We start from the raw sequence: 14,696 nt of genomic DNA, 5'->3' as shown, positions 1-14,696 counted from the left end.
AAGATTTTATTTATGTATTTGACAGAGAGAGAGACAGCCAGCAAGAGAAGGGAACACAACCAGGGGGAGTGGAAGAGGAAGAAGCAGGCTCCCAGCAGAAGAGCCTGATGTGGGGCTCGATCCCAGGTCCCTGGGATCAGGCCCTGAGCTGAAGGCAGACGCTTAACGACTGAGCCACCTAGGTGCCCCTCAGGTCATGATCTTGAGGTGGTGGGATTGAACCCTGCTTCTGGCTCCATGCTTAGGGCAGTCTGCTTGTCCCTCTCTCTCTGTTCCTCCCCCTTCTGTATGCACGCATTTGCTCTCTTTCTGAAAAAAATAAGTCTTAAAAAAAAAGAGTTGCATGCTCTACCATTGGGTGCTCTACCAACTGAGCCAGCCAGGCGCCCCTCCCTTTTCGTTTTTTAATAAGCTATTTCTTAGAACAGTTGTAGGTTTACCAAAAAATGGGGAAGATAATACAGTTTCCATACACCCTGTACCAAGTTTCTCCATAGTAACATCTTACATTAATATGGCACATTTGTTCCAACTAGTGAACCAATATTGATACAGTATTATTATTTTTTTTAAAAGGTTTTATTTATTTGACCGAGAGCACAAGCAGGGGAAGTGGCAGGCAGAGGGAGAGGTTGAAGCAGGCTCCCCACTGAGCAGGGAGCCTGACGCGGGGCGGGGCTCCATCCCAGGACCCTGGGATCATGACCTGAGCTGAAGGCAGATGCTTAGCCGACTGAGCCACCCAGGTGCACCTTGATACAGTATTATTAGCTGAAGTCCATAATTTATTCAGATCATAGTTTTTCCATTTTGTCTTCATGTCTTTTTAGGCTCTTCTGTGACAGTACATGCATAGAGTTTTTGAGAAACTGCAAACCGTTTTACAGAGTGGCTATACTGTTTCCATTCCCACTGGCAGTGCACCAGTGATCCAGTTTCTCTGCATCCTTGTCAGCATTTGGTTCTATCACTATTTTTTATTTCAGTCATAGGTGTGTGGTTTTATCTCACTGCAGGTTTGGTTTGCCTTTCTTTAATGACTAATGATGTTGAACATCTTTTTGTGGGCTTCATTTGCCGTCTGTATATCCTCTTTGGTGAAATGTCTGGTTGTGTCTTCTCTCCATTTTGTGATTGAATTACTTAAAAAAAGCTGTTGAGTTTTGAGAGTTCTTTATACATTCTAGATACTAGTCTTTTGTTGGATATGTAGTTTGTAAATATTTTCTCCTACTCTGTAGCTTGTCTTTCATCGTTTCAACATGGGGCTTTCACAGGAGAAACTTTTTTAATTCGATGAGGTGGCACTCATTTATCAGTATTTCCTTTTACTGATTGTGCATTTGGTATCAAGTCTAAGAACTCTGCCTAGTAGAGCCCAAAGATTTTCTGTTTTTTCTAAAAGTTTTATAGTTGTACGTTTTACGTTAAAGTCTGTGGTCCATTTTGAGTTATTTTTTGTCCAAAGTGAGAGGTTTAGATTTCAGAGTATTTTTAAAAATCTTATATATTGTAGTATATTATTTTATATTTAAGGTTTAAATATTTGATCCATATGAAATAGAGAAGTGTAGGGTTCCTGGGTAGCTCAGTCAGTTAAGCATCTGCCTTCGGCTCAGGTTATGATCCTGGGGTCCTGAGATCAAGCCTTGTTGTTGGGCTCCCTGCTCAGCGGAGAGCCTGCTTCTCCTTCTCCCTCTTCCATTCCTGCTTGTGCTCTCTGAGTCTATCTCTCTGTCAAATACATAAATAAAATCTTTTTAAAAAATTAAATAGAGGAGTGTATGAAGGGAGGAAATATATACCCCTCTCATTCCAGGTGGATCAAATATTTAAATTTTAAACATGAAACCAGATATTTTCCAGATATACTCATATACCATCATTTATTCAATGATCTATCTTTTCCCTATTGATAAATGCTATGAACATTAGCATATAGGTTTGCATGGGAGCACAAGTTTTAATTTTTCTGCGATAATTGCCTGAGAGTGCAATCCTTTACTTATTTGGGGGGGTCGGGAGATTTGATTTATTGTCCTTAATTGTGGTATAATTTATATACAGTAAAATGCACAGATCTTAAATATTCAGTGTGATGAATTTGACATCGTATAAACCCATGTAATCATCACCCATACAAATACGGTGTTTTAAATCCAGCCAAATAAAGTAACAGTCTAGGAAACTAAAGGGAGTGTCAGTATGGTAATGAGTGTCTGGTTATCATTTGTTTTGTTTTGTTTTGTTTTAATGAAAGAAGTAGCTCACTTTCCCCGAATTACTGAAAATGGAGAAGTATTGTTTGCTTCTTAACAAAACAGTACAGTAAAGTGCAGTCTAGTTTCTGATGGAGAAACTTTTGGTTTTTCTAACAATGTATGGATTCCCCTTATTTCATTAATAGCCATTGGAGCTATTCCTTAAGGTTAATTCCTAATTTGATAAATGATTATTCATATTTGGTGCTGTGTAGATAGGCTATATTTTTGTCTACAGGTCTTATTATAGAATTTCCCATTATATGGAAATCTCTGTTACAAAAAAAGTCTTATTTTGAGCAATAACCCGTACTATTGAGGAAACCCCTTGAAGGTTGTGGGAATGTTATTTGAAAGGTATACTGTTCAGTGTGGTGAACATACTGATAATCTTTAATAAGGCTCTTTCATAACTTGCTGTGGGGGCATAGTTTGGTTTTATAACATTACAGAACTATTGCCGTGTTAACGATCTTTCCCTATCCTGATTCTTCCGTTGGTAGCATTTGTGGGTAAGGGAAGAGGAGGCATGTGGTTAAAAAACAAACACGTGATCCTGATGCTCTGCCATCCCCTCAGCTGACTCTTGGCCAACAAGTTTCTCTTGGTCACTTAACCAGTACGTAGTTAGTTGCTTTTATTTATTTATTTTTAAAGATTTTATTTATGTGAGAGAGAGCGAGAGAGCACACAAGCTGGGGGGGTGGGCAGAGGACGAAGGGGATTTGCCACTGAGCAGGGAGCCCGACCCAGGGCTCAATCCCAGGACCCTGGATCATGTCCTGAGCTGAAGGCAGACGCTCAACCAACTGAGCCACCCAGGCGCCCCTTTAGATGCTTTTATTAAGGGCAAACCAGGAAAGGTCAGTTCTCATATTAGAAAGTTAGACAATTTGTTGGGGAGGAACGCAGCAATAGGGGGCAAGAGTTGACAGGTGCAGGTACTTGTTTAGGTTGCTAAGCTTCACCAAGTTTTGAAAACCACTGCCATGATTCCTGCAGGTCATTTCACAGTTTTGGCCAATGAAGTTTTCATATGCTGCTAGCTTATCCCTAACAATAGAACATCGTTTTATTGGAAGAGAATCTATATTACTATTATCATCATTAATTAATTTTAAAAGTTGTGTATGAAAGAGATGGCGATGCTTTCCTCAGTGCCCAGTACAAATAAGGAGACAAGAATAAGGATGTGTTTCTCCACATCCGGTTTGCTTGGGTCCTGGTCAGTGAAGATGTGCCAGGCCACACAACTAAAATGGTGCTGGGGCCAGAGTGGTGTTTGATGCCAATTGTTCATTTACAGGTAGCTTTTGAAAATGGCTTCCTCTCATTTCACCGGGCTCACAGCCGTTGCTGATGTAATTAAAGATCTAGACACTCAGATAGCTGTAAGTAAGCTCACGGAGGCCACTGTTGGCGAAACTTGGTAAATGTGCTTCTGATCTTGATGACACCAAAGCTGCTGTCCACAGAGTCTACCTCATGGCTTTAAAATTTAGGAGTCTTGGCTACTCCAGCCTAGGGACTCTGCATGTACTTAAGATTGCTAACACTCCGAAAATTTGCTCTTGATGACAAAGAACAGCTTACTTTTAACAGTTGCTAAAAATTGTGTTTATTAGATATAGACCTGACATAGATTTAAGCATGTTTTGAAGTGCCAAAATGAACTAATCTGTTTTCTTAAGTTTTGTGACTGGGTTTTAAGTATGTGATTGTGCCATGATTTATTTGAATTTGACATTATTTGCTGTTCAAAAATAATGCATGTAGTACTTAACCAAGTATTCTGTTTTTACAAAGTCTTCAAAAATGTCTTACTCATCCTAGTTTATTTTTGTACGTAAGATTCCTCATTTCATTTACTTTCTTCCTTATTTAATTTTGTGGACTATTCCATTTAGCTTTTGTAGAAGAGATGGTTTCTAAATATGAGGTGAGAGCAATGAACATTTTCATTCCCTCCATTTTTAATGTGCAGGTATCAAACGGTCACTATCCCAGATACCCTGAAGAGCCTTCAAGTCTGACAGACCTTATACAATTTTACTTTCAAACCTTATCCTTTATTGTAGGTGTTTCTGGGTCTAGTTCTCTTGTTTTCCTTCTACAGTTGATTGGCCTTGGTCCTCACAGCTCCAAAAAGAAACAGGATCTCGATAAGCTCTATGAGCTGAAGTCCAAAGCTCGGCAGATTATGAACCAGTTTGGCCCCTCAGCCCTAATCAACCTCTCCAATTTCTCATCCATAAAACCGGAACCAGCCAGCACCCCTCCACAAGGCTCCATGGCCAATAGCACTACAGTGGTAAAGATACCGGGCACTCCTGGGACAGGAGGGCGTCTCAGCCCTGAAAACAATCAGGTATCATCTCTTACTTTTTGCTCTCCCTAGGCATCTCTTACCTGTTATTTAAACCAGTAATGCTTTGAGAGATGTCTATCTCAGATGCTGCCTCTTCCTCTCAGCTGGAAAAGTCTTTTCCCTCCTTTGAACTTTTAAAGTTCTTTGTCAAATTATCATGTACAACATTTATCAATGTTTACTCTGTGGTGTTTATGTGTGCGTATGTATACGTACATACATTCATACACACACACTAACACGTTGCCTATGACGGGTTTATACATAATGTATATATAAGTATATATACGCTATATAATTGTTAAATAAAATAGTTAAATAAAATAACTAATGTATTAATTATTCATTATTTCGGTAATAAAAACATTATTGCCTCTGGTCTTTTCTCCTTCTAGTTCATCCAGCTGCTCCATTATTAACTTTCTGGACTGCTTCTAAAATCTGCCCCCCCATGGCCTCTCTCCCCCACTTTCTGCCCATGATTCTGATTCTGCCCTCCAAAGCCACAAGAAATAAGAAATAAGTATAATCTCTTGTCTTGGGCCTTGTAGGCTGGATAGAATAGGAGGGAGAGACATTTCAAGGGAATGGGGGGAGGGACTAGCAAAGGCAAATGGGGAAAGTTGGGCAGATAGTCAGGAAGCCAACCTGTATTGAATGTGGAGTCTGTTGGAGAAGAACAGGAGGTAAAATTATATAGGCAGGATTATGGCAGAATATACTAGTCAGTCTCCTTTGAAACTCTTAGTCATTAGACAATCTTTGCAAAGATTTAATAGAGGAGTAAGTAACATAATAAAAGTCATATGTCTTAGGAGGATTAACTTGGCAGTAAGTGGACAAGAAAGGTAGGAAAGGGGGTGGACTGAGAGGAAAACCAGTTCTGACTTTTGCAGTAAATCAAGACATGGAATGAAAACTTGCCTTAAGTGGTAATGGTAGAATGGATAGATCTGACACATAATTAACAAGTATTTATTTTAAAAATTCGTTTCTTCTTTATTTCCAAGATTATACATGCTTATCACAGAAACTTTGGAAATATGGAAGAATAAAGAGCCCATAATTCTGCCACCACCCCATAATAACTATAGTTAGCATTTTAATGTATGTCTTGATTATTGTTTAATGGCATGTGTATGTGACATGACATTTCCTTTATGAAAGAGGAATCACAGTTGTACACACTTATACAAATATTATACAGAAATGAACACATGTTCCCTGCTGTCAGGGAGCTTTCAGCCTATTAAGTCAGAAACAGGCACGTTTATAAATATATACAGTGACAGAAGGGTGCATGGGGTACAGTGGAGGCCAAAGGAAAAAGTGGTTCCTTTTACCTGGGTGGGCTAGGAAAAGCAGAAAGAAGCCACCATGGACTGAGCAGATAGGAAGAAGGGTTGAAGAACATGTCCAAAGGCAACAGAGGCACAGTATAAGTTATGGTGGTCAGAAAATTGCAAATTAATGTAGAGGGAAGGTAAGGCACAGTGAGCGCAAGAGGCAGAAGTAAACTGACAGATGTTGGCCTCTCTTCCACACTGCTCTTGCAGCCTCCCTAGGCCACTTGTCTTAAGAGTGTAGTCTTGGAGCAGCCGACCAGGTAGGCCGGACTGTTCACCTTTGGAAAGTAGAAACTAAACCCAACAAATTGACAGCATTTCTTCATTATAGGGTAATGAGGTGTTCTGTTTCCTTAATACTTGGCTGAACAATCTTCTCCCAATTAACTTTAGGTATTAACCAAGAAGAAATTGCAAGACTTAGTAAGAGAAGTGGACCCTAATGAGCAATTGGATGAAGATGTGGAGGAGGTAAGATGGGGTTGGGCACCCCAGAGTCTGTGTCCCTGAGAGCTAACGCAGAATCGCGATTAAGAGCACAGACTTCAGGGGCGCCTGGGTGGTGCAGTCGTTAAGCGTCTGCCTTCGGCTCAGGGCGTGATCCCAGGGTCCTGGGATCGAGCCGCACATCAGGCTCCTCTGCTGGAGGCCTGCTTCTTCCTCTCCCACTCCCCCTGCTTGTGTTCCCTGTCTCACTGGCTGTCTCTATCTCTGTCAAATAAATAAAAAACTTTAACAAAAAAAAAACAAAACAGACTTCAGAGGCAGACAGATCTGAATTTGGATCTTGGCTCTGCCACTTACTAACTTCGTAGCTGTGGACACATCACTGAAGCTTTTTGAGACTCAGCTTCCTCTTGTGTTGGTAGGGTGTGGTATTATTTGCCGGCAGCATTATTGTGAGGGTCTCGTGGAATAACTTCTACAAATCACCTAGGAGAATGCCTAGCACCTTATGCCTAGCAGCTGCCGCTACTTTTGCTTGGTGAAAAGGGCTTAGTTTGCTGCTCATAGGCAGTCACTTTCAACAATTTTAGTTGTTTCTGTAATATTCCTCCATATTTCTAAGTAATACACTTAAACAGATATTCTTTGGCTTCTGTCTGTTGACTTCCTATAGATGACAATTTTGTTAAGCCACTCACACATGTCCATCCATGCTTTTCTTTCCTTCATTTTTCTTTTTTCTTTTTTTTTTTTTAAAGATTTTATTTATTTATTCGACAGAGATAGAGACAGCCAGCGAGAGAGGGAACACAAGCAGGGGAAGTGGGAGAGGAAGAAGCAGGCTCACAGCGGAGGAGCCTGATGTGGGGCTCGATCCCATAACGCCGGGATCATGCCCTGAGCTGAAGGCAGACGCTCAACCGCTGTGCCACCCAGGCGCCCCTTTCCCTCATTTTTCTAATATAGTTTTTTTAATATATATTTTTAAGGGTTTATTTATTTATTTGTTTATTTGTCAGAAAGAGAGAGAAAACACAAGCAGGGGGCATGGCAGGCAGAGGGAGAAGCAGGCTCCCCACTGAGCAAGGAGCCCGATGTGGGATTCAATCCCAGGACCCTGGGATCACGACCTGAGCCGAAGGCAGATGCTCAACTGGTTGAGCCATTTAGGCGTCCCTCCCATATAGTTTTGTCACAACTTTTAGATAACTCAGAAATCAGTATTGACATTATTCTGATCAAGTACATATTGTTTACCTCTGAACCAAGTCCTGTTTTTTTTTTTTTTTAAAGATTTTATTTATTTATTTGACAGAGATAGAGACAGCCAGCGAGAGAGGGAACACAAAGGGGGAGTGGGAGAGGAAGAAGCAGGCTCACAGTGGAGGAGCCTGATGTGGGGCTCGATCCCATAACGCTGGGATCACGCCCTGAGCCGAAGGCAGACGCTTAACCACTGTGCCACCCAGGCGCCCCCCTGTTTTGTACTACCTATTAAAGTTGATAATTGACTCTCTTTGTTTTAAGATTTTATTTTTTTAAGTAATCTCTATACCCAACGTGGGACTTGAACTTACAACCCTGAGATCAAGAGTCTCACTGTCTTCTGACTGAGCTAGCCAGGTGCCCTTATAATTGACTTATTTTTATTTAGTTTTCTTTCTGCCACTTTTATTCTGGTTCTGCTATCAGCTCTGGTATACATCTATCAACATTGTTTTCCAAATGGAAAAATAATCTACAGATTTGGGTCCTCCCCTCCCTGACTCAGATTTCGCTCTCAGAAACCTCCATCCTTTAAGGAGGGCACGTGATGTAATGAGCACTGGGTGTTATACACAGCTGATGAATCATTGAACACTATATCTGAAATTAATGATGTACTATATGTTGGCTAATTGAATTTAAATAATAATAATAAAAAAAGAACACTCTGTCTTCTTCTGGTCTGATAGATTTTAGGCCACTTGAACAGAGCCCTCCTGGGTCTTCCCTTTGCTCTTTTTTTTCCTCTTTGGCTCTCTTGTTTCCTAAATCCCATATCCTCTTCCTATTTACTCCCTTTTTTTGTTAGAGCACATTTTTTTGTTGTTGTTACTGCCTACAAAAGAATAGATGAGAAGCAAATGTTTGAAAGTATCTTATATTCTAACCTCACACTTAATTTTTAGTTTGCATGGGTTTAGAATTAGATTATGAAAGTAATTTTTTCCTTTCATTTGTAAAGGCATTGCTCCATGTCTCTGAAAAACCTATTAAGAAATCTTATGCAGGGTGCCTGGCTGGCTCAGTCCATAGAGCATGTGACTCTTGATCTCAGGGTCGTGAGTTCAAGCCCCACGTTCAACATGGAGCCTGCTTAAAAAAAGAAAGAAATCTCATGCTATTCTGATCCCAATTTTTTTAGAGTCTTCCTTTCTTTTTATTCTGAATTTTCATATGAGTCTTAATATATATCTTTTTTCATTTGTTGTGCTGGGTTCGGAGCTTACTTTTATATTGGGGACTTGAGTGCCTCAATTCTGGGATAATTTTGTATATTTTGGGGTTTGGAGTTTCTTATTGTTGTCTGTTTTGCCTTTGCTGAGGAATATATAATGACAGGGAAAAGAAATACAGCCCCTGTAAGGGGCACCTGGGTGGCTCAGTCCTTACGCGTCTGCCTTCAGCTCAGGGCGTGATCCTGGAGTCCTGGGATCAAGCCCCACATCAGGCTCCTCTGCTGGGAGCCTGCTTCTTCCTCTCCCACTCCGCCTGCCTGTGTTCCCTCTCTTGCTGGCTGTCTCTCTGTAAAAAGAAAAAAAAAAAAAACAGATTACAAAAATAGTATAACTTCATTTTTATTTTTATTTTTTTAACCAGAGGAAAAATATTTGCTCTCTTTGTGTGTGTGTGGGGGGGCGGTGTTTGAGGCAGCACTTTTATTGAGATATAATTCAATATGCCATAAAATTCACTCATTTGAAATGTACAGTTCAGTGGTGGTTAGTCTCGTCACAGAACTGTGCAACTTTCAACACAGTCATTTTTTTTTAACATATAATGTATTATTAGTTTCAGAGGTAGAGGTCAGTGATTCATCAGTTGCATATAACACCCAGTGCTCATTACATCTCGTGCCCTCATTAATGCCCATCACCCAGTTACTCCAGTCCCCCAACCACCTCCCCTCCAGCAGCCCTCAGTTTGTTTCCTATAGTTAAGAGTCTCTTATGGTTTAACACAGTCATTTTTAGAACATTTTCCTCACCCCTGAAAGAAGTCCATACCTATTAGCAGTCACTCCCATTTTTTCCCAACCCCCACAGTCCTTAAGCAACTAACTACTAATTTACGTTCTGGCCTCTTCTGGACATTTCAGATAGATGGAGTCATATGATATGTGATGTTTGTGACTGCTTTCTTTCACTTAGTATAATGTTTTTAAAGTTCATATTGTAAGGGGTATGAGTATCTCATTTCTTTTTGTGGCAGAATACTGTTCCATTGTACGGACATACTGTATTTTGTTTAACCATTCATCAGTTGATGGGTTGCATACACTTTTTGGTTATTATGAATAATGTTGCATGAACATTCACATGCAACTTTTATTTGTATTTTCTTTATTTTTTTAAATTCGTGTATAAATTTTTATGTGGAAATATGTTTTCATCTTTCTTGGTGTGATATACTTTGGGGTGGAATTTGGAGTCATGTGGTAACTATGTTTTTCCTTTGAGGAACTGCCTGTTTTTCAATGCCGCATCCTTTTACATTCCTCCCAGCAGTGTGTGAGATTTCCATTCTCTTATATTAGTTTTTTGATAATTTCTCCTCTGTTTTTGCTCTTTCATCATTTTTTAAGATTTATTTATTTGAGAGAGAGCATGCATGATGGGGGGAAGGAGCACAGGGCAAGAATAGCCAAGCAGACTCCCACTGAGCACAGAGATGGACTTGGGGCTCGATGATGAGATCAGGACCTGAGCTGAATCCAAGAGTTGTATGTTTAACCAACTGAGACACCCAGATGCCCCATCTCCTTCATTTTGTAATGACCATTGGTTGGATAGTGAATCTTCTGTACTGATCCTTTTAGGGTTTTTTTGTCTTTGCTCTCCTATTTTTCATTTCTTTGAAATTCTTTTTTTGTTGTTAAGATTTTCTTTGTCAAAGAGAGAGAGAGAGCACAAACAGGGAGAGCGGCAGGCAGAGGGAGAAGCAGACTCCCCGCTGAGCAAGGAGCCTGACGGGACTTGATCCCAGGACCCTGGGATCGCGATCTGAGCTGAAGACAGACGTTTAACTGACTGAGCCACCCAGGTGTCCCTCATTTCTTTGAAATTCTAAGTTCTACCTGCTAGGGAGATTTTCCTTAGTTTATTTTCTAAATCTTTAAAATTTTTTTTTGACATAAAAATTTTAATTCCCAGGATCCTGGGATAAAGCCCCGCATCGGGCTCCTTACTTAGTGTGGAGCCTGCTTCTCCCTCTCCCTCTGCCTGTTGCTATGCCTACTTGTGCTCTCTCTGTCAAATAAATAGATAAAATCTTTAAAAAAATAAAAGGTTCTATTTTGTAAGTAATCTCTACACCAGCGTGGGGCTCGAACTCACGACCCTGAGGTCAAAAATTGCACATGGGACTGACTGAGCCAGCCAAGTGCCCCTAATTGGTCCTTTTTATCCCCAAGCCACTCTGTTCTCATTTTATGGTTATAATGTCTTTTCTTACCTTTCTCTCTGAGGAATTACATTTTTTGACATTTTCTTTTCCCTGCATTATCTTAATGTCTTCTGGGTCCCTTTTTTTCTGCTTCGGTTTGTTTATTTTCTTTTTAGTGTTGGAGATTTTCTTCACATGTTTTGTGTTCTTGACTATCTGCTCTTAAAGACTGAGCCACTAAAAAACTGATTTGAAGCAAAACTTAGTGACTGATGGGCTTTGCATTCAGTAATGTACTGGCAAATGTTTAGCAACCAACTCTGTAGAGAAAAACACCCTAATTTTTAACATTTCCTAATTTTTATGGTGTAAATATTCCCAATATGCCCTATTTTAAGCTATCAACATTTTACTGAATTCAAGATTGTGAAGAAATGCATATAATTAATTGGCTTTTGTGAGCTCCACTCAGCCAGTTTTAGTAAACCACCGGCTTCACTTCAGAATAATTTGTCCACAAGTCAGCCTTCTTATAGGGGCATTCTCTACACGTCAGCCAGCATCTGTAAGTCTTATCTCTGGAGTTGTTTAGCATCTCTAGAGAAAAATCCTCCAGGCTCCGATCTGGAGGGTTTATCTCTAGCTTCTGACATTCCGGGAGAAAAGCAAGAGAGGGAGGCTGTGTCTGTACCTTTCCTCTGTTGTGTCGGGTGTATTCTAATCCAGAGCCATGCCTATTCAGTTCTCTCTCTCTCTCTTTTAAGATTTTATTTATTTATTTGAGAGAGAGAATGAGCAGTGGGGGAGGGGCAAAGGTATAGGGAGAGAGAGAAGCAGACCCCCTGCTGAGTGGGAAGCCTGATGCAGGACTTGATCCCAAGACCTGGAGACCATGACCTGAGCGGAAGGCAGATGCTTAACTACTGAGCCACTCAGGGGCCCCAGCCTATTCAGTTCTCTACGGAGTAAACCTACTGTGTTCTGGGTCAGGTTATGTGTGGGGAGGAGTCACTTGGCTGCTTTTGGAGTATGGGGGCGTGGGGACTAGTCTGTATATAGACATTTAATAATTTCTCAGTTTTTAGTTCCATGCGTTGGCCCAATCTTCTGTGATAAATGGCACGTCCAGAACCTGGATCTTTTAGGGATAGCAGGGGGGAAATCAGGTCAATTCTCATTGGTATCCGCTTGGTGGGCACCTATGTTGTACCTTCCATCTGCTAGGTCAGATCCCACTTTTCCTCTGTTATCTCTTTGGCAAAAATTTACTTTAAAAATTTATTGGAGGAATGCCTGGGTGACTCAGTCAGTTAGACATCTGCCTTCGGTTCGGGTCATGATTCCAGGGTCCTGGGATTAAGTCCTGCATCAGGTGCCTTGCTCAGCGGGGGAGCCTGCTTCTCCCTCTGCCTGCAGCTCCCTCTGTTTGTGCTCTGTCTCTCCTGCTCTCTCTCTCTCAAATAAATAATAAATAAATAAATAAAATATTTTTTAAAAGTTTATTGAATTCTCTTACCTATTAAGTTTTTCTCTCCTGTTTTTATTGTCTTTGCGGATTTATATGTCTTTTTTTCCTTTACCATTATTTTAGTGCATTTAGGGAAGGAGAGGAGGTCATTTTTGGAGTTGATCTGCCATGTTTAATCAGAAATCTCTCCGTTAGGGGCTGCTTGTCTGGCTCAGTTGGTAGAGCATGCAACTCTTGGTCTTGGGGTGGTGAATTCAAGCCCCACGTTGGGCATAAACCTTACTTTTTCTTTCTTTTTAAGATTTTATTCATTTATTTGAGAGAGAATGTGTGAGAGAGAGCATAAGCAGGGGGGAGGGACAGAGGAGAGGGAGAAGCAGGCCAGGACCCTGGGATCACAACCTGAGCTAGAGGCAGACGCCCAACCAACTGAGCCACCCAGGCACCCCTAGAGCTTACTTAAAAAAAAGAAAGAAAGAAAGAAATCTCTCCATTAGATGGTATCCATTTGGTTTCATAGGAAAGATGACAGTTCAGTAATGGTCTAGCCAAATAAGTAATATCTATCCATGGTTGTAATTTTATTTTATTTTTGGTCAGCAGAGGAAGCCATGGGGAATGTATTGACTGATGAAAATTCCAGTGTTTTTCACGTAGATTTTTAGCTTCAGAATTCTGACTTTACTCTTCACGTAGTCCAGGATAATTGATAATGAAGTGGAAAGAACACAGGTTTTGGACATGGAACCTTGAAGTCAAATCCTGGTTCCACTGCTAGCAGTTGCAAGGCCATGAGTCAGCACCCTTCTGTATAGAAGGAGAATAAAATCCATGCCCCATTTTTTTCACAGGTTTAGTATAAGGACTCGGTGAGATTAATGGAAATAAAAATGCTTTAGGAGGGGCACCTGGGTGGCACAGCGGTTAAGCGTTTGCCTTCGGCTCAGGGCGTGATCCCGGCGTTATGGGATCGAGCCCCACATCAGGCTCTTCCTCTATGAGCCTGCTTCTTCCTCTCCCACTCCCCCTGCTTGTGTTCCCTCTCTCGCTGGCTGTCTCTATCTCTGTCGAATAAAGAAATTAAAAAATCTTTTAAAAAAAAAATGCTTTAGGAGACTGTGAATGAGGAAGTATAATGATTCACTTTTGTTTTCCCACCTAATTCTGAAGAAAATATGAGCGTGAGGTATCAGGCTGGTTGATCCCTCTAGGCAGAAAGTATAGAGAGTAACGTCCTCAGAAACGTGTGAGTTGCACTCAACCTGCGTAATGAGTTGATGTGTTTCTGGTGTTGTCCTCATTCCTTGTCCTCACCTTAGCCCAAATGCTGGTTCCAGGCCTCCTAATAGAAAGCCTAACTAAATATGTGATTCCAGCAGACACAGTTGTCCCAGCAACAGGAGCCTGCTCTGCCAATGTCATGGTTACTCTCCCCCCTTTTGTCTTCCCCAGATGCTGCTGCAGATTGCTGATGATTTTATCGAGAGTGTGGTGACAGCAGCCTGCCAGCTTGCTCGGCATCGCAAGTCCAGCACCCTGGAGGTGAAGGATGTCCAACTGCATCTCGGTATGTCGTCCGTTTCTCCCTGAGGCATACACACTATCACTCCTTCAGGACCACCGGGAACATGTAGTCAGAGGAACCTTCATGTCAGGATTAGACTTTTGGGCTGTGGGATAGATGAATTCATTCAACAGTAGCATCACCTAGAGAAGGGAAATCCATTCATGGTCAGGAGAATGAGCCCAGGCATTGGATCACCTTGTCCTTCCTACTTACTTTCTTTTAGAGCCTGTTTCCTCATTTGTAAAGTGGAGATCACAATATCCTTACAGAGTGACCATAGGCATTACGGGTTATATTTGTCAGGTAACCAGCTCAGAGCCTGGCACAAAGTAAGAGTTTTGAAAATGTAGCTATTATGTCTCTACCATTTAAATAATGGTGTTTCTCTTCCAGTTTTTAGCCTATTTATCCATTCCCTCCCCAAATTGTAATCATAAAATACATATAATTTGGTATTCCGTTTTTCTACTTAACAGACACTAAATTCAAGCTAGGGTTCTTCTGAGAGATACTTGTCTAACATCAATAACCACCATCACTTGAGAAATGAATAAGCCCCCCCTGCATTGGTTACAGTGTGCTCAAAAGAAAG

The 14,696-nt window shown here is 41.0% G+C and overlaps 1 protein-coding gene across 3 annotated transcripts in view; it reads left to right on the top strand.

Annotated features, from left to right (window-relative positions):
- Positions 1–14,696, top strand: part of TAF12 (TATA-box binding protein associated factor 12) — a 32,017-nt gene that overhangs the window by 10,626 nt on the left and 6,695 nt on the right. For 2 of the 3 annotated variants that reach the window (XM_011229244.3, XM_034647889.1), the window contains 3 exons: positions 4,378–4,629; positions 6,369–6,446; positions 13,990–14,104. In XM_011229244.3, coding sequence (XP_011227546.1) covers positions 4,462–4,629; positions 6,369–6,446; positions 13,990–14,104 — 361 coding nt within the window. In that variant the 5' untranslated portion in view covers positions 4,378–4,461. Of the gene's footprint in view, positions 1–3,567; positions 3,653–4,377; positions 4,630–6,368; positions 6,447–13,989; positions 14,105–14,696 lie in introns of all 3 variants that reach the window. The other variant, XM_034647874.1, reaches the window with a different exon arrangement.

The sequence above is a fragment of the Ailuropoda melanoleuca genome, chromosome 2 (assembly GCF_002007445.2).
Source record: "Ailuropoda melanoleuca isolate Jingjing chromosome 2, ASM200744v2, whole genome shotgun sequence".
NCBI lineage: Eukaryota > Metazoa > Chordata > Mammalia > Carnivora > Ursidae > Ailuropoda > Ailuropoda melanoleuca.
The sequence above is the reverse complement of the archived record's forward strand: the minus strand, read 5'-3'. Positions and strand labels throughout refer to the sequence as shown.